This window comes from Crocodylus porosus, unplaced genomic scaffold (genome assembly GCF_001723895.1).
Source record: "Crocodylus porosus isolate Cpor-Errol unplaced genomic scaffold, CroPor_comp1, whole genome shotgun sequence".
NCBI lineage: Eukaryota > Metazoa > Chordata > Crocodylia > Crocodylidae > Crocodylus > Crocodylus porosus.
In genome coordinates this window covers 118,913,954-118,934,532 of record NW_017728943.1, presented here as the reverse complement: position 1 = coordinate 118,934,532, position 20,579 = coordinate 118,913,954, and the positions used below count along the sequence as shown (strand labels likewise).

The 20,579-nt window shown below is 40.7% G+C and overlaps 1 protein-coding gene across 3 annotated transcripts in view; it reads left to right on the top strand.

Annotated features, from left to right (window-relative positions):
• Nucleotides 1-204: 204 nt before the first annotated feature.
• The window catches only part of ESR1 (estrogen receptor 1), a 214,190-nt gene continuing 193,815 nt past the window's right edge, over nt 205-20,579 (top strand). The window contains exons 1-2 of one of the 3 annotated variants that reach the window (XM_019550066.1): nt 205-291; nt 5,542-6,046. In XM_019550066.1, the coding sequence (XP_019405611.1) occupies nt 246-291; nt 5,542-6,046 (551 nt within the window). In that variant the 5' untranslated portion in view covers nt 205-245. Of the gene's footprint in view, nt 292-3,706; nt 3,831-5,541; nt 6,047-20,579 lie in introns of those variants that run through there. The other 2 variants (XM_019550065.1, XM_019550067.1) reach the window with 2 other exon arrangements.

The following is a 20,579-nucleotide window of genomic DNA, read 5'->3' as shown; positions in this document are numbered from 1 at the left end:
GGGACACTTCAGTATCTTTTGGATTCTTTGCAGTTCTAATAATTTGTATGTAACAGCTGCTTTACCTTAATCACTCCCTCTCTTAAATAGCTGTAGCTTCTTTTCCAGCATCAAGAATCTGTTTCAGGGTCATGCTAGATCTTTTTGTTTGTTTTTGTTTGGTTTTTAAGTGTGACTTTCTTATCTAGCACTCCCCAATTCTCAACTGGGACTTTTAGTTTAGTCAGAAACTTCTAGAGGTGAGAATGCAGAGAAGATTGGACACCCTCAAATTTCCTTTTCATTCTTATGGTAAGGATCTGTGTCATTTCTTTCATAATTCTGTCCACCAATTTGCCCTTTTCTGTTTCAGTAGCCCATGTACCATCCTGTTGGTGTCATTTCATTTTTTATCAGTGCAAAGGCTACTTCTTCCTTTGTGTTTTTTCCCCCTCATCTATGTCTCAAGGTTGGTGTTTTAATAGAAGTATACCCATGTTTTTGTCACTGTAGCATCCTAAATTTGGTTTAGTATTATGTTTTAGCTGATCAGTTTATTGTCAGTGAAAAAATAGAACCAACACTCAGCTTGAATGCAGCTGCTACTTTGATGTTTATCATATTAAGATAATTAGAGGATCAGTTTTCATCAACCAAGTTAGAAGAATTGTGATAACCACAAACCAGCAGATTTTATTAGTGACCTGAAATGGTTTGGATTGCTATCAGTATGGGAAAAAAAAATACCAATACAATTCTCAAGTTAAGAGAGATCCATGAACTTCAAATAATATTTATTTTAACCATAAAGTTGTATTTAGTTAGTCCATTCTGTATTTTATTCTATCCACCATAGTTCAGAGTGAATCCTTCATTATGGAAACACTGACCTGGACTGTGTAGCTCTGAAGTGTCTTGAACAGCAAACTTCTAGGTTGAAATATTAAAGCAGTACAGAGGAGTTAGTTACGCATTTTCAATTAGAATTAATAAAAGATACACATCTAAATGCAGACTGATTTCAGAATCTTAGTAGGCTTTGGGCTCACCATGAAAGTCAGCATATGTATAGCTAGTTTCTGCTTTGATTTTCTTGTTGAAATGAAGTGTATACATTGCAGTTACAGAGTGTGTCTACATGAGACTTTTACTGTGCAGTACACTAATCAGCTGCACAGTAAATGTCTCACGTCTACACATGCACCCCTATTAGGCTGCAGTAAAGTCACTCTGAAGTAGGATTGTACTTGTAAATACAAGTCCTTTGTAAATACAAGTACTATCCTGCTGCAGAGTAAATTACTTTACTGCAGCGTAATAGAAGCACATGTGTAAATGTGAGACATACGTACAAGTACTTCCCTGATACAGAGTAAAAAACTCCACAGCAGCACATATGTAAACACTGCCCCAGCTGGCTGGCACATGAAGGTGCTTCAGTGCAGGGGCTGCCTGCTGCCTAGCCCTACAGTGAAGCATCCTCATTCCAGAGCAAGCCCCTCTGCAGCATATTGAGCCAGGTTAGAGTGGCAAACTGACTCCCTAGGCCCCGAGCCAGCAGGGGCTGCTCTGACTTAGCTGAATGTGCTGTGATTCCAGGCGCATTTGAAGACATGCACCCAGGAACAATCTCTGGAGTGATAAGCTCCGGAGTTCATTCATATGTATTAATATGCAAGTATAGACATGCCCACAGAGGCTTGACTCTCCTTTTGCAGTACCCCGTGTTTCTCTCTTTCCCCTACCTGTTCTTGTATTAGCTTCTTTATCCACTTTTGCATGATAACTACTTTTATTTTCATATTCCTACTCTTTGCAAATTAGATAAAACTGATCTAAATGCTTAATTTAGAGATGAACGTCTAATGTCACTATGTCACAAATTAAGCTTTTCAAAATAAATTCTCTTCACATTTTATGAGAGAGAGAGAGAGAGAGAGAGAGATGGCCTTGTCCTGTATGTGAGTTCTAGGTAAATATATAGCAAGATAGCCTTTTTCAAATGTGAGAAATGGGACACCAAGATATTTGGTAGCTAGGCTACAACTGAACGTGCATTAGTAGTGTAAGCACTGGGTCTGAAATCAGTAGAGTTGATATTACTTGATATTTAAAGCACTTTTGATCCATATGAGTTAAGGACAGGCATTGTAGCAAGCAGATGTGGGCTAAATTAACCATTTAGTTAATTATATGTATCCTTAATGCACAGACTGTAAGTGGCAATTTGTATTTTAAAAACTGCCCACACAAATGTTATCAAATCACATAATTATTTTCAGGATGTCTGTAAAATGGGATACTGTGCCCTTTTTTATTAAAAACTGTGGGATCCACTGAAGCAAAAGTGCCAAGTACGAGTATTAGGTATATTTTGCAGATGGGAAATCTAAGAATCAATAAATCAGAGTGACCAGGCTGGATTTGTACAAAGCGGAATAAGCTCTGGCCTCTAAGCACAAAGACCTTGTTTCAAATTCTGGGGCTTTCATTTTTGTGTGTGCAAGATTGTGCACAAAACCTTTTAAACGTGTTAGACCTATCTGTAAAATATGACCTACAACTTTACAAATTGATTTGAGATTTACAGAAAAAAGTAAACGTATAAAATATTACAAGTTATTAGAAACTTTTCACCAGTCTTATGTGCTGCAAAGTAAATAACTTTTTTCAAAAAATAACCTCCTGAAACAAACAGCAACAAAGAAGATCTGGGGGCAACTTCTTTCCAGGTTTGGCGGTGTCCTGCAACAGAAGTTGCTTAGTCCAGCCCCCTAGATCCTCACTGAAGAGAGCCACTCCCACCTCCCTTCCATTCAGGTGCGGTAACAAGCTCACTTCCAGAGTAGTTGTCAGGGCTTGCTAAGCCCCTTTTCAGCAGGACAGGTACCTTCTAGGTAGGCTGGGTGTTGCAGGAAACACTGACAACTGGTTACAGCTTAAATTTCTTTGCAGACACTCTGCATCAGTTGCATAGCTGTTACTGGGTACAGGTAAATTTTACTTCCATGTTTTCATCCTTCTTTTGGACCCTGCCCTGCATGCCATCATTGCAGCTCCATACACTAGCCTACACAGAGCTGGTACGGAGACTTTGAACCAAAGTGTTATAAAGGGGAAAAGACGGGGTTCTGTACTATTGTTTTCATTTGTTGTACCACACAAAGCCTTTCAATGCCATTTAGCAAATAGTTGTAAATGATGGAATTTAGCTTTAGTCTCCTAACCTCCTCCCCCCATGGCAAATTCAGTGAAAATGCCATTTGTTTTTGCTTTTAAACATTCAAATTTCACGGCACTGTGTTCAAAAGTCAAGTCACTTTTGTTTTTGCAACTATAGGGCAATGTAACATTTATTATATTCTGATATCATTCATATCTTTCAAATAAAACAATATAAAATCATACAGTGTTTTAAATCAAACCTTAAATGTACAAGTGTAGCATATTTTAGAAATCTGTACTACCCTCCTAATAGTAAAATTAATCATAATTCTCAAATTATGCAGTATAAGAGCAGATCATGTTAGATAATGTTGTGGTTTAAATATATTCAAGATATGCTAAATGACTCTGCATGCAGTAACTAACCTTAAACTTATAAACTGCCATGCATTTTGGTCTGTGTAGCACAGCTACTGGCTCTTGTATTCAGGAAGCTGCTGAGAGCTATGCTTGCTTCATGAGCCCTGGCAAAAACTGACATGCACACTGCACATGCACATGCACGCGTGCACACACGCACGCTCTTTCTTACACACATTTGCACATTTTGACATATTTTCAGAATATTTCTTAGAAGACTTTCTGTACTGCTGGGTATGATTGTCTGATCTTTTTTAAAAAACTAGGTATGTGTTTAGTTCAGCCTTATTTAAACATTGTTATCTATTTGATCAAAGTCTACAGTCTGAAATTTGAGTTGGGAGTAGAAAGTGGGGGGAATCTATCAAGTACATATACATTGAAGTGTATGCTGCTGTGTGTATGCAGAGTTTGAGTATGTTTCTGTGAAATCGTACAAGTACAGGTTATTTTTTTCTTGTTTAGCAAAAACTCTGATATGTTATATTAATAGTTATTTTCTTTAGGTTAAACCATTTATTGTAAAGTTGATTTGAAACTAATTCATGTTAAAACTTGCAAAGATATTTCTATACTTCTTTCAACCCTATTTGATTAACATGATTTTCAAATGGTTGTCTGATGCATGTAGTTATTTTGGTATGATTTATATTAATATTCAAGCCATGTTAACTTATTTGTTAATAACATACCCTGTATTTGTGTGTTAGGTATTTAAACCAATCCATTGTACCAACGGAACCACAGACCATAATAGCATTGCTAGAGATCTTGCAACAATTTTCAGAGGTTTTCATTAGACTGGTGCAGGACCAACAGTTTGTTAAGTTAAAATACAATGAAAAAAGATTACCAGGAGACACATGCATGCCACACTTTTTCAGTATAATTCTGTTTTTCTTGCTTAGTATTAAAGTAACTTTAAGAGGGACATTTTTATTTTATTGAAAAATTGGACCTTTTGTATTTTTTTGGATTTTCTAAACTGGTGTCTCAGTTGACGTGTCCTAAGTGTTTATCACTAGGAAATCAGGAAGAAAATACTCCTATTAAATTTGTTAATATTCAATTCATGTTTCACATAATTAACCCTATTTTTGATGAGCTATCTGGGATTCAATATGGCAAGGTCTAATTGATGCTTTATTTCATATTTAAGCTTATGTTGCTCTGATTTTACATAATGAACAAGAAGCAGGCAGAGATGTACAGGAGAATCTGAAAGGATTTTCTTTTTCCTCTTGCATTCAGCTGCCAGTTAAATAACAAGAATAATCATAATTGCAGAAAGTGTATTTATGTGCCTTTTCTCCTACATAGATATAGTAGATCCATCAATTTCTTCTAAATGGAGTTTTACTGACTGTGACTAGCTGCATACACACACACATGTACACACACATTGTACTCAGCCATATCTCAGTTACAGCACAGTCCTAGCCAGGGTCATTACAATGTACACATTACATATTTCTAGCAAACATGAAAATGAATCAAACGGGAGAAGAGATAAGCAGAGATAGATTGGAGCCTGGTGGGAAAATAAAAAGCAGTAATCTGACTGACCACTGGACTAGTCTTCCTAATTTGATATAAGTACTGTTTTGCCTTAAGCACCGTAGAGCATCAGGGCCCTGTGAAGTGAAAAATTAAACAACTAATAAGAGCGAAGTAAAGTGTAGTAGGACAATTATTTGGTATCACTCCAAAACTAATTGCTTCTGAAGTGATGTTTAAACCAATGTCAGCACAAGGCAAGAGTTCCTGGCCTATGGCCAGCACCTTTGTAATGCATATTAGCTCAGATGAGAAGTACTTAAAAGTTGCAGAGAAAGGAGGGGGGGGGGGGAGTTTTCTCAGTGCTAGTGCTGTATTTGAATGTATGCTCCTCCTTGCTGAGATTACATGAATACCTGTGCAGTGCTGCCTTAACATGATATTTGTGGAGCCTCAGACTAGGATCTGTTCTTTTTTCAGGTAGGCTACCAGCTGCTGATTCGTCTGCTGACAATAAAAACCGATATGCCTCTTGCTCGCTGCCATTAACAATGACCATGACCCTTCACACCAAAACCTCTGGAGTTACTCTGCTGCACCAGATTCAAGGCACTGAACTGGAGACTTTGAGCAGACCTCAGCTGAAGATTCCCTTAGATCGTTCGCTCAGTGAGATGTATGTGGAGAGCAACAAGACAGGCATTTTTAACTACCCAGAAGGCACCACTTACGATTTTGCCACTGCTGCTCCAGTGTACAGCTCTACTAGCCTCAGTTATGCCCCTACTTCTGAATCATATGGATCCAGCAGTTTGGGAGGGTTTCATTCACTGAACAATGTCCCACCGAGCCCAGTGGTGTTCTTACAAACTGCGCCCCAGCTCTCTCCGTTCATTCATCACCATAGCCAACAAGTACCGTACTACCTTGAAAATGATCAAAGCGGCTTTGGAATGAGGGAAGCTGCCCCTCCAACTTTTTACAGGTAAATCTTGCTCTTGCCTTATTTTAATGTGCTACAAAGTGCAAATTAGAATTGAGACACACATATGTTGAATTGTCTCTTTTTATAAAAGACTGTGTAATTTGATCAATGGAGAGATAAGCAAGTTATTAGACTATAAGCGATAACATGACATAAAACAAAATGGCTGGTGTTTGGCAATAGCGTAATTGGTGGTGTAAAAGTTAAAAACTGTATGCATGGGAAAAAAATGAAGAGATGTATGCCTGGGGAAAGCAAGCCTAAACGCAGAATCTGTAAATGAACAAAAACCTAACAAACAGACCGTGAATGAAAATAAGAGTCTGAAATATACTAGAAAGAAATTTATCACTTTTGGTCAAGTTTGAATCCCATGTAAGTTTAGTTGTTTGCATTTAGCACTATTTGGAAAGTGAGAGCGTATTTTTGCAGTTCTCTCCGTAGCTTCTTGTTTCGGTCTCCCCTCCCCCCCAACAGTAGAATACATTTAGAGCAGTTAGGCTAAAAATATCCCATTTCGGAGGAAGGGGGACTATATTTCATTTCCATTAATATTTTTGCACTTACTAAGACATATAAGTTTTTTTCTGGATGAGGTGGTGGAATGTGGCTCACACTGCAGCTGCAGAGAATCCATAAATGTAATATCTCATATAGAATGACGTTAAGAGATGCCAGGTCTCCGGTGTCCCTTTTAATGTGGAAACAACAACAAAATATCCTGTGAAACATAATGGAAATGTTTTGCCTTACTGTAAAAATTCCAGGAATGCAACTCATTCTTCTCAATTTTAATGTTTGTATGGGTAACATAGTTTTGCGGCAGAATATTGTGTTACATTATGGCGAGTTGACGTTAAAAGCTGTTTTTTTCCTTTTTTGATATATGTCTGTGTCAGTTTATCTGGGAAGTGAAGGTCAGATTGCTAGCAACAGAGTGCAGACTGAAGGAAAACCGCTGCTCCAGTTTAGAAGCTCAGAGTTTACCACTGTTCATCATGTTGAATAGTACTTTTATGTCAGTGGGACTGTTCATAGCATAAAGTCATATTTAGCCCAAGTAAGGAGGGCAGGATCTGGCCCCAAAACAGGCGAAAAATAACAGTTAGTGAAAAGGATGTGTTTATCAGCTGGAACAGAAAACAGCACAAAGATTGGCAGAATAAGTACCAATAATGACAGGACAATCATACAGAGTAAGCTGGGTCACTTGATAAGCTGGATTCATTCAAATAAAATATATTTTAATATACACAACAGCAAAGTTGTATTTATAGAAGTAAGGAATGCAAGCCATACTTGTATAATGTGGGGATGTATCTTGTAAACCTGTAACTCTGGAATAGGATTGAATGGTCATTTTGGACAAGCAGTTCAACATGAGCTTCCATTATTATACTGTTGGGCCAAAAAAGGGCTAATGGGATCTGTGGACACCTAAAGAGCAATACTGCTACTGGAATGCTGTGTCCAGTTCCAGTGTCTATAATTTGATAAGGCTTTTCGCAGTTTGGCGAGGGTGCAGAAAACAGGCACAAAACTGATGGGGGAGCTGAAGAAGATGCCTCACCGTGAGAAATGGGAGCTAATTAGAGCAATTAGGTTAATGAGAAGAAGCTTGAGGAGCTGTTTACAAAGAATCAGTCCCTCCAGAGGGAGGGAATATTGGGTAACAAAGGGTTCTCTAATAAGGAGCAGACAGGTGTGATAAGAACCTGTGGTGGAAGCAGAAACTAGATGTAAATAGGAAATAATGCACTCTTGTCATGTTGAGCCTGATTAACCATTGGGGTAACCACGGACAACCATTGGATTATTCATAAACTGCCGAAGAATTGGTGAATTTTCTGTCTCTGGATGCTTCAGAGCAGCACTGGATGCCTTTCTGGAGGATCTGCTTTAGTCAAACACAAGTTACTGTGCTCAGTAGATTAAATAGGTGATGTTTAATCACCTGTGATATATAGGTTGTCAGACCAAATGGTCTGATGATTCTTTCCAGCCTTAAATTTTATTAATGTATCTTTTCACGTGGTCAGAGCAGAGTGTAACGATGAAGTTTCTACTACAGTAAAAGTTTGATTGACTGAAGTTTGATTATCTATACTGATGACCTTATACTGACAGCCGTCTGAATGACTTGAATTAAATTGGAAAAAGCACTGCTGTTTCTGTTTCTGTTGGGTTGGTTTTAACAAGGCATAGCTCTGAAAATGTTATAACTCTTTATATCTTCCTTGTTTTAGCATAAGTCTCAATCACAAATAGCCCATTAAACAAAATAATTGTAATAGGTATGCAATTTAAGGAGGCATTTAAAAATAAAATCGGGGTTGAAGAACCAGCACTTCCAAAAAAGAAAGAAGGGGACAAATTTCACCCATTTTTGCCTTGATTTACTTATTGGACTAGCAGTCCCATTGGCTTTAGTGGGAATAGTTGTGTAAAGTGAGCAGCAGAACAGTATGACCTGGCATGAATAAACTTAACCTGGGAATTAGAAGAAAATGTGAAACTACCAGAGTAGTGAGGATTTGCAATAGCTTTCCAATACACGTAGTAAAGGCAAAAAACCTAATTACTTTTAAGATGGAGCTTAATCAATTAATAAAAAGTGTGAAGTGGTATAGTTTCCTGTTCTAGAAAAAGACTACCCAATAATCCAGGAGGTCCCTTCCAGTTTGGCATTCTTAAGCAGCTGTTTTAATGTTGCACTATTTGTATAGCGTGTATAGCATCATAATATTTGTATTGTAGCATCACAATAACATTTGAGATACAAACACTATGTTTTCTGATCCCAAAGAACTGGAATAATAACTAGTTATGTGCAAAAACTGAATATGTACGGTCTTTTGCACTGTCCCATTTTACTGAAAAACCTAAATTGAAAGTATGTGGTATTTTGCACGTGGGTGTGTGTGCACTTATGTGTATGAAGAGACCCAAGTATGAACTCAGAAGCTCTTGAACTTGATTTTTAAATGAATTTTCATTGCAGTTCTAAGCATGTTATCATTGTAGTATTTCCTTTGAATCTCAGTGCATGTTAATTATAAGCTTATATACCTTGTAGCACGAAAGTGTGAAAAAGAGAAAAACAATTCCAAGTACAATTGGATTCCCTCGCCTTCTACCAGAAATCTACACAGAGAATATAGGTAAATGGAAATACAGAGGGAGCCCAGCTAACCCCAAGCTGTGTTTTCTTTAGCTTGGCTCTATCAGTTCCTAAGTCCTCATTGCTTTGTGTGTACAATTAAAATATCTTTTCTTTATCTTACAAAGTTAGTATATTCAGATCATAGGGAAGGAGCAGTACTGATATTCTTCTAATTTGCTTGGCATTTTTAGTATGTTTTACTATCTCTGACTATTTTTCAGTGTTTTATCTTCATTGTCATTACTCAACACAATGAAATTATTGTAATTACATTTTGTGTAAATGGGGAATTTACTATGGACTAATTCAGTGACTTCACTTGATCTCAAGTATTATATTTGATTTTTCTGTTGAATTTCCCTGTACTTTTCAACAGGTTTCTCTCATTCAAGAAACACCAAAGGAGCCATCTAGTGGCTAATTTATCATGTCTAAATCTCTATAAACAACAACAGATTAACTCTTTCTGTTCTAAAGTAAAACTGAAAAGTTATTTCATATAGTTTGAGCTTCTGAAGGATTAAAAAGTAAAAACTTGTCTATGCTCATGTAGTCTGCATTTGAAGCTGTATCCAAATTTAGCTGACATTCACACAAAAATACATTGGATCAAGCTGATAACGGAATCTATACCACAGTGCACAGTCAAAATTAAATGTATAATATTATATGAAATATTACGTACAAATTACCTTCCACTCTCTCAGTGGTGATGGTTAAATGCAAATCCTGAATGTTTCTATTGTTTCAAACATTGAGCATAAGTTAATATAAATAAAGTACATTTAAAATTTTCCAGCTACTTAATAACTTCACAGCTTACTAAAGCTGAATTATTATAAGAATCTCTCTTAGCTGTTTTCTCTTACTATCATCACAGATTAATTCTTAATGCTCTCCTAAAACAGAACTTGAAAAGAAATAATAAATACTGTTGGATTTTTCTTCCTCTCTTCCCCCCATTTTTGCTGAGGATAATCAAAATGCCCAGGAATAAGGAGGGAGCCACTTAGTCCAAACTGCATTTTCTTTGCTTGATTTCTTCAGCAACTTATGATTGTGGCTTTTGATATATGGAGCAAACAGTTGTAAGCAAAAATTCAAGGCTGATTCTTTCCTTTTGAGATGGTGTGAAGTGTGCTGTAGAATCCAGAAACACTTTTCTGTAGAAAGCGGAAAGTATTCTTTTGTTACCAGGGTTGGATTTAGTTACTGGTGATATAGGAACCCTGGCATACATCTTTGAATACTGTATTTTTTTCTGTTCTGATCTCCCTCTCAGTTTTACATAACTGGCTATTTTTGTTATACAGAGTAAAATGGTCTAATACAATGGTTCTCAACCTTTTGTACAAGGACCCAATTGTAAATATCATTGGCTAGTCCTGACCCACTGCTCATTCCTGACCCACTGTCCCCTCCCCCTCCACTGCATGGGGCAAGGGGTGTGTGTGTGTGTGGGGGGGGGGCAAGCAGCTCCTTGCAGGCTGGAGCTCTACCAGCCTGCAAGGGAAGAGCCACGATTTCCTATGTTTTTCTCCTTTAAAGAAGAATCCATTTTTCAAGTTTGTTCACAACCCTTTCATATATTCATGTGACCCACTTTTGGGTTGTGATCCACAGGTTGAGAAATGCTGGTTTAGTAGCTCCCTGCCTCTTTGGAGAGCTGTAAAGCTAAATCCGTTACAGATTATGAGGTGCTTAGATTAGTTCTGAAGGTGATGGGGCCATAGAAGCATCTAATATGTACTAGGTCAAGTATATAGCTGTGTGGATCCCTTAGGGCATGGGACCAGATTCTTTTGAATGGCAATACCATCTCCCTCACTGCAAGGCAATAGAGGGCAGAGCTGTTGTGACCCCCTCTCCCTTCCACTGTACTGCACATAGCAGCAAGCTGGAACCCAGCAAGCATCTGACCTGATATTCTCTGTAAACTCAATTTCTAAACTCATGAAGACATTCTTCCCCTCTTTTATCTTATTATTCTCCTTGGGGGTTATTAAAAAAATTGTATGTATGTCACCTCCCCATACAACAGGAAGATGTGCTCAAGTTCATAGTGGACTTCAAACCCTCAAGGGTTTTTGTCTTACCTAACCAGTGATAGACACCTCCTCCCACCCCCATCTAAGGCTCTTTATTAGGAGGAAAGGCTACAACTCTGGTAAGTCTTTGATATGTAAAATCTTTTTAGATGAAGCACATTTGGGTAAGACTCACCTAGCTTGACTAAATGACAATATGCCCTCTCTATCCAGAGAAAAAAGCCACCCACAAAATATCCAAACATTCCTCAACTGTGAGTGTTCCACATGAACACCACACTTAATCCACTGAGAGGAAGGCAGGGAAAAGAAAATCCTGTTGAAATCTGCACCAGTCATTGATGCTGATCACTAAGGCATCAGGGCGATTGACACAGCAAACTCCAGTGACCATATTTGCCTGGCCCTAATAGATGTAGCATCAGCTTATTGCACCAGTGCCCTTTGCATCCGCAACATGAACATCAGAGCTAATGCTGGCACCTTAGCAGGTATTGTCAAGGCTAAGAGGAAGGGTCTGTCAGAAATTTAACAAGTACAATGGCAAGGTGCTACACCTAGGAAATCAAAAAAAGCAAATATACAAATACAGAATGGGGGATAACTGGTTGGGCAGTGATACTGCCAAAAATCATCTGGTGGTTATAGTGGAACCCACGCTCAAGCAGGGGTCAGCAGTGTGATGTAATTACAGTAAAAAAGCAAATGCAATTTTGGATTGCATTATTCGTACAGAAGTATTGTATGCAACATATGGGAGGTGATATTGTTTCATGTCTGAGCTTTGCATTTTAAGAAAGGGGGAAAGAAACTGGAGAGGATTCAGAAAAGCAAGAAAGATAGTAATGGGTGGCAATAAAAGCTGTATGAGCAAAGGTTGAGAGAACTAGGTATGTTTAGTTAGGAGAAAAGTAGATGAAGGGGGACATGAGAGCAGTTTTCCAATATTTGAAAGGCTGTTATACAGAAAAGAGATCAACTGTTGTCCTTTTTTCACAGGCAGCAGAACATGAGTCAATGACTTAAAACTAAAGCAAAGCAGATTTAGCTTCTCAGGAATAAAACTCAAATCTTCCTAACAGTTGGAACTGCAGGATATTGGAACAAGTGGCCTAGGGAAGTTATGGAAACTCTTTTGTGTTGGGTTTTCAGGAGAAGACTGGATAAATATTTGTCAGAGATTGTTCAGGAATAATAAATGCTGTATCTGTGCAGAGGGCTGGACCACAGGTTTTCTTCTTGTAAAAATGCAGTTTGCAGAAAAAGATAAGGCAATGAAGAAAGAGCTAGAAGGTGTCAGCAGAGTCAGAGAGCAGCCATTTGTAAGCTGCGATTGGTAGTGATTCAGTAGACAGTTTTAGTGAAACCTACTTTTTCTCTGGTTTCCCTAGGACTAATCAAGTTCTTCCTGCCTGCTCTTTGCTGCTGTGTTGCACAAGCTGTGACTATGTTGGTTCTGAGCCTCTGGAAACGTCTCCAAGCTAAAAAGGATGTGTACACCCATTGGAAGGGAGGGGCCATCACCACTATACCTCTGTTGCTTGGGATTATAGGGGGGTGGTCAGGAAGGCCAAGGCAGAGATGGAACTGGGACTAGCTACCCGGATCAAGGACAACAAGAAGTCCTTTTTTAAATACATGGGGGGTAAAAAGAAGGTACTGGGTAACGTGGGGCCTCTGCAGGACACGCTAGTAAATCTGGTCGTTGCACCAGACAGCAAAGCTAACCTATTTAACAATTTCTTTCCCTCCATTTTTCTGAGTAGGGACTTGGTCATGCCCCCTCACTGGGACCCTCATAGGCCCCGTGGGAGGCACACCGAGGCCTAGGGTCAGCGAGGACCTAGTCAGGGAACTTCTGGAGGGGCTGGACATATTTAAATCAGCAGATCCTGATGATCTCCACCCCAGAGAGCTGAGGGAATTAGCAGAGGTCATTGCGGGACCCCTAGGATGGCTTTATGAGCACTCGTGGTGCTCTGGTGTGGTGCCAGAGGACTGGAAAAGGGCCAATGTGGTCCCCATTTTCAAGAAAGGGAGGAAGGAGGACCCAGGAAACTATAGACCCATTAGTCTTACCTTGGCTCTGGGGAAACTTTTTGAGAAAATTATCCTGGTGCATGTCTGCGAGGGGCCAGCAGGGGAGACTATGCTTAGGGGCAACCAACATGGGTTCATTAGAGGCAGGTCCCGTCAGACCAACCTGGTGGCCTTCTATGACCAGGTCACCAAATCCCTGGATGCAGGTGTCGTGGTGAATATAGTCTTTCTGGACTTTAGGAAGGCCTTCAACACAGTCTCTCACCCCATTCTCATTGAAAAACTAGGAAACTGTGGTGTCGATTCCTACACGGTCAGATGGGTCACTGACTGGCTGGAGGGCTGCACCCAGAGAGTGGTGGTGGATGGGTCATTTTCTACCTGGAGGGGTAGACCAACGGGTTTGGTCCTTGGACCTGCACTGTTCAACATCTTCATCAATGACTTAGACAAAGGGGTAAAATGTACCCTGTTCAAATTTTCAGATGACACTAAGATGTGGGGAGAAGTGGGCACTCTAGAAGGAAGGAATAGGCTGCAATCAGACCTAGACAGGTTACAGTGATGGGTGGATGAGAACAGGATGGGTTTCAGCACTGACAAGTACAGGGCACTGCACCTGGGGGGGAAGAACCAGCAGCATACCTACAGGCTGAGGAACTCTCTTCTCGTCAGTGCAGACGCAGAAAAGGATCTTGGAGTCATCATTGATCTCAATATGAACATGGGTCAGCAGTGTGGGGATGCAGTCAAGATGGCTAACCATACCTTGAGATGCATCTATGGATGCATGACAAGCAGGTCCAAGGAGGTGATCCCCCCCTGTGTGACACTGGTCAGGCCGCAGCTGGAGTACTGTGCACCGCACTTCAGGAGGGATGTGGACAGCATGGAGAGGGTCCAGAGGAGGGCCACTCGCATGATCAGGGGGCAGCAAAGCAGGCCCTACGAGGAGAGGCTACCGGACCTGAACCTGTTCAGCCTCCACAAGAGAAGGCTGAGGGAGGATCTAGTGGCCTGTTACAAACTAGTCAGAGGGGACCAGCAGGCACTGGGGGAGTCCCTGTTCCCCCGAGCACTACTAGGAGTGACTAGAAATAATGGTCACAAGCTGGCAGAGGGTAGATTCAGATTAGATATCAGGTGGTGCTATTTCACTGTCAGGGCTGCTAGGATCTGGAACCAACTTTCAAGAGAAGTGGTGCTGGCTCCTACCCTGGGGGTCTTTAAAAGGAGGCTGAATGAACACTTCACTGGGGTTGTTTGACCCCAGTACTCTTTTCTGCCATGGCAGGGGGTTGGACTTGATGATCTGCTCAGGTCCTTTCTGACCCTACCAACTATGAAACTATGAAAGGCACAGAATTATTTACTACTGGAGTTATCAAAACTGATTTATTTGTACCAGCTAGCACAGGATATGGAACATGATATAGGATTACAGACATCCTGTAATTTTACTTCACAAGTGTGGCACATGAGAAAGTGGTTGAGAGAAGACTTGGTCTTAGCATAGGAACAAGTTCTAGCACATGAAAGAAGCACTGATGGGGTGGGAAACAATGGCAAAAGCAGCAGGGGTGAATGAATGCCCATGATCTCATAGCAGGGAATCTGGGAAAGAAGTAGATGACATTTTGCTTCATTAAAATTGGAATACCTGGCATTTAGAGTGCCCTCTGTTTATGTATATGGACTCAAGACTGAAAAAGTACAGGGTATACACTTTTTGAAATTTGCTGTAAACAATACTTTTAATTAGAGGAACAGCTAGTGCTAAGCTCTTTACACCTCATTAAGGCTCCTCACCTTGTTTCTCAGAATGCCTTATGTCCCTAAGTGACATAGTTCAGGACTGTTTTAGCAGCCCCTAATTTAACAGCTGCTAGCAAGTTTCACCAGTTATGTAGGTAAAAGGAATGCAGTTACATTACACAGTATAGTAGACATTTGGGGTGAAGAGTTCCTATGCATTTATGTGGTTTATGCCATTAACCAACATACAGATAACTAACATGGTAAGCTATAGCCACAAAATCAGGACAGGCACTGTGTTGTGTAGTTAAGTGAAATCTGGTATGCATAAATACACTGGATTGTTTGCTATTCATCTATTACAGACTTAAAATCAAAATTCTCTGTCAAGATTCATTCTTTTATAAATCCATGCCAAGTGTTAGCTATATATTTTTTTGTTTTAAAGTTTTATGGAATCTTAATATTTGTAGACAGCGCTGTAGCAAAAATCTCTCTTTTAGTTCACTTTGCAAGATCAATAAATGATCTCATCTCCAATTTTCTGGGAAAAAAGGTGTAGCATTATACTTTGCCATATATACTTGATACTTACAGAGGCATTAAGGCATGCACTTTCCTTGAAAAAATGTACTGTACTGAGCTGTTTTGGTCAGGTAGTAGCTCTGGCTGTTGTCTGGTAACTGGGGTTGTCTGGTGTCCAAAGGAAATAAATGCAAATGAGCAATCTGGACTTATGTCATTAGCTGCACTTTGATCCTAACAGTGAGATTCCAAAGGTCCAAGCTATGTGCCACAATCTTTTGTACAGCAATGTTCTTGGGAATCACTGTAGCAGTTGCAAAGAGTATCTGGCTGTGTCTGAAGTAGGTCCGAAGTCAGGCCTCACTGGGAGAGCTAAGTTTCCTTTAGACAGTAAATAGTACTTAAGCCAAAGTGATAAATATAAGCAAGGAAAAATGTGTATTCCAGCAATATATAAGTTCCTATAACTTTATTTTCATAGTGTATATGGATTTTTACATTTCAGAATGTAAGAAGTTCCATGCTAGGTCAGACTTATGGTCCATCTAGCCCTGTATCCTGTCTCCAACAGTGGCAGTAGCAGATGGTTTATTAGGAGAGCATATGAACAGAAAGTGAGATACATAAGTATACCTTTCTTTCATCATGATATGAGAAATTTTATCCTAATTTTTCCTAGCTCTCTGTTGTCGTTTTGAGTATATCAGTAATAGGGTTACACAGTAAATCCCACAGCTGCTAATGCAGTCAAATCTTTAAAACCTAACAGGATTCAGATTTCCTACATTGAAAAAAGGGAGTGAGAGAAAATCTCAAATAAAAAAAATACAGTATAAAATTATGAAATTAAATTCTTCATAATAGGAGTGTGAAAACCAGTTTGTTTGGTTCTCAGTAATGCAAGAGCATAGACGAGGCACAGCACCTAAGGGACGGCAAATGGTAGTGCTTGGTGCCTGCTAATGACTCCATTTTATTACTGCTGTTTCTTGCTGATTCGGATCATGCATGCAGCAAACAAAATGAAAGAAACACAACAAAGGACTCTACAGAGACATTTTTTCCAAAGTATCTTACAGGAAAATTCTGTTTTTTAAGGGACAGAGGACTTCCCATTTTAAGACCCTGCTTTCATTAGCTTATTGCTTTGCCAAACTTGCTTAGACTGAAATTTTCCATGCCAGATATCTGCTTCAGGTTGACTTAAAAAAACAACAACTTTCAGAACAAAGGATTCAGTTTTTTTTCTGACAATGAGATGAGAGAAGAATATCTAATTTAGTCCACGTCAGCTTTCTCCTCCCCTCTCCTTCTCTCCTAGCCTCCCCGCAAAGAATCACCAACAAAACAAAACAGAACAAAACAAAACAAAACAACCCTTATATCTGTTTCATTGAGAAGCTCTAGCACCTCCATACTACTGAGGAAGGACTTAAAATTTAGTAGTGGTTGTATTGGTATCAGGGACATGCTTTTTGCTATCCTCATAAAACCTGCCTAAATTTGGCCCAGTTAAAAACTTTTGAAGAATCCAGAATTGCTTATTCTCATGAGACATTTATAAGAGTTTGGCATCTAAATGATCTAAGCAGGTTGTTGCCCACAAAAAAGCTGGTTAGTTTCTGAGGTGCCACCCTGTTTTACCTTCTGCCTTAATTATGATTTGTTTTTTTTCCTCAGGATATAATACCTCATCTACCTGTGAAAAATAAACACCTCATTCCCTCTGTACATCTTATTTCTTTCTTCTGACCTTCATTCTTTGTGTTAGTCATCCCAATTTCCTCCATGCCTCAATTCAGCTCAGCTTTGCATTCAAATGAGTCATCAGGAGTCAGAGATGTCTGATGATAACAGCAATAAATAAGCAAAACTAAACTGGCATTAAGAGAATCCAAATGGTTTCCCTTGTATACTAAAAATAAAGCACAACACATGGAGGCAACTGCAAAATCACTGCTCTATGTGCACATGCTGCGTTTACAAAAATTTCAAACTAATCTGGCTGAGACTGCCTGTTTAAAAAGAACTATAGAAACAATTTACCTTGGCAAGCTACCTGCTGTGAACACAGCCTTCTGTTTTAATGGCTGACAAATCATCAGCACTAGATATTAATACCTTCAGGTTGTTTTGGTGTGTGATCCTGCCAACCATTCCTTGCCACACTATAAGTTTTCCTTCAGCCACTGTCTGATTCGTGTTGTCAGCAAATCACTCTGGAGATGGAAAACTCTCAGAGCTACTTTGACAAACAGATGGGGCCAGGTTATGAGCTACATCTCAGAAGATGCTATTGCTCTAGCGGGAAAGCCAGGGACAGGAGTGGATTGAAGGTGGTTCCTGAATTTTGGACTTGGCTGAGGGCCTTATTGCCCCCTAAAATAAGTGAAAGTCACTATTGGGCTATTTTGTTTTATGGCTGCTGCCCAGAACCAAGGGTAGGATGCTCTACAGCCCCAAACAGTGAGAATGCACCTCACACCTAGGTGCTGCTAAATAGGAACTGGTGGGTATAGAGCCAGTTCCTGCACTGGGTATATACAAAGGATCCCCTGCACAAAGGGTGTTGCTTGTGTCTGTCAGCTATTTCCCCCATTTATGATGATGAAATGGCATATGGAGGGCATTTTGAAAAGTGAAATCCAGGTAACACTGAGCTGTTCCATAAATCCCAGATGAAAATTCAAGGGCTTAGGTTAAGTTCTAAATGTCTGAATGTTTGGGACATTCAGGCTTCACATTTGTGGAGCCTGGGTGCCCCTAATTAAGATTAATACTAGTACATATATTACCTCAAATAATGTGAGAGCAAGAGGGAGAAAAAAAAAGTACAAGAATGCACTGAAGAACAGGTCAACCATCCATGTAGTTGAAACACTTATTAAGCATGGAGCAAAAATTATTGTTTAAATGACAGTACTACAGCTATCCCAGTGCATTTTAAGAATAAGAAATACTCAAGGATATTCATACAGAATACTATGAATCATGACAGGAGGATCAGTGGAAAATTGTTTATAGCAGATGTTTTTGTGACTGAGAAGCAGAGTACACTGTGTACTGTTCAGTGGCAATCCAACACTTCAACATGTGTAGTGAGGATCTGTGAGCAAGCTGCAAGATAAACCCAGCAGAAATAGTGCATGGATCAAGGGTTACTTATTTGTTCATTTTTCATGCCAGGTCAGATTCACAGTGGAGACTGAGGCTATGACTAGACAATACACTTACTTAGCTTGGCAGTGATGCTTGCAAACTCACCATGTTTCTCTGTGTGGGCTGTCTTCCAAAGCAGAAGCCATGTAGTACCACTGCAGGCTGGCTAGTTAGCACTAATGAAAGACAGTGCTAATTAGCTTGCTTCTGGACAAATGACCTGCCTGCTGTGCCATGCGCTAATGGCTACACAGCTTCTGGTTTAGGAGGCAGCCCACAGGGAGCAGCATGGCATCCCTGAGAGAGCTGTCACCTTGCATGGTATGCTTGAGGTCTAAATATGGTCTAAGGGAATGGTGCCCAACCTTTTTGCCTGGGCTGGATTGTCAGTGCTTGGTCCGTTTGTGGGCTGAATCCAGCTGGTGCTTCTGATTTTGTGCTCTGGTGGGCATAGTGGGCACCATCTGGCCATGCAGAGGCAGGGGAGGGAGGAAGGAGGCAGGCTGGATCCAATGAAGCCCTGTAGGGGAAAGGAGTTTGACTCAACCCCATGGAGAGGAAAAGGGTTGAGTCAAACTCCTTAACTTGGCAGTGATGGGGTGGGAAGGGGGGCGGAAGAGGCATGGCAAGGCCCGCACCCACCCCTGTGGAGGAAGGGGGCATGGCCCAGGCTCAGTGGGAGGGAAGGGGGTGGGGACAGCCCTGTCAGAGAAGTGGGGAGACCAACCTAGCCCTGCAGATAGGGAAGGGAGTATGGCCCAACCCTGATCCAGAATCAGGGGCATGGTCTAGCTGGGGGAGGAGTGCTTAGTTTGGTCCTGACCAGCTGCACAGGGATTGAGATTTGGGGATTTGGCAGGAGGCAAGGTCCGACCCCCTGCTGTGATGCAAGACAGACTCGAGGGGAATGCCTCCAGACCTCAGGTTGGGGAGGACCGGGCTAGATTGCTTCTGGAGGGGCTGGAGTTCATAACAGCGGGTCCAGATGCTCTTCACCCCAGGGTATTGAGGCAGCTAGCAGGGGTTATTGCAGGGCCCTTGGCACAGCTTTACAAGTGCTCGTGGTGCTCGGGACAGGTACCAGATGATTGGAAGATAGCCAGCATGGTCCCCATCTTTAAAAAAGGGAGGAGGGAGGACCCGGGCAACTATAGGCCCATCAGTCTTACCTCAAACCTAGGGAAACTCTTTGAGAATATTCTCAAGGAGCACATCTGTGATGGGCCGGCTTCCGGGGTGATGCTCAAGGGCAACCAGCACGGTGTCATTAGGGGCAGGTCATGTCAGACCAACCTGATTGCCTTTTATGATCAGGTCACAAAAGCATTGGATGCAGGTGTCACCGTGGACGTAGTCTTTTTGGACTTCAGCAAGGCCTTTGACATCGTCTCCCACCCCATCCTCATTAAAAAACTAAGCAAATGTGGCATTAATGCCTACACAGTCAGATGAATTGCAGATTGGCTGAAGGGTCGTACTCAGAGGGTGGTGGTGGACAGGTCATATTCAACCCAGGGAGAGGTGGGCAGTGGAGTCCCCCAGGGCTTCGTCCTTGGGCACATGCTGTTTAATTTCTTTATCAGCGATTTGGACAATGAGGTGAAAAGCAACCTGTTTAAATTCACTGATGATACCAAATTTGAGGTGAGGTGAGCACGCTAGTAGGGAGGGAAAGACTGCAGCAAGACCTGGATAGGTTACAGGGGTGGGCTAACAAAAACAGGATTCGTTTCGATACTGACAAGTGCAGGGTGCTGCACTTGGGCAATAGTAACCAGCAGCACACTTATAAGATGGGAAACTCCCTTCTTGAGAGCACGGAGGCAGAAAGGGATCTTGGAGT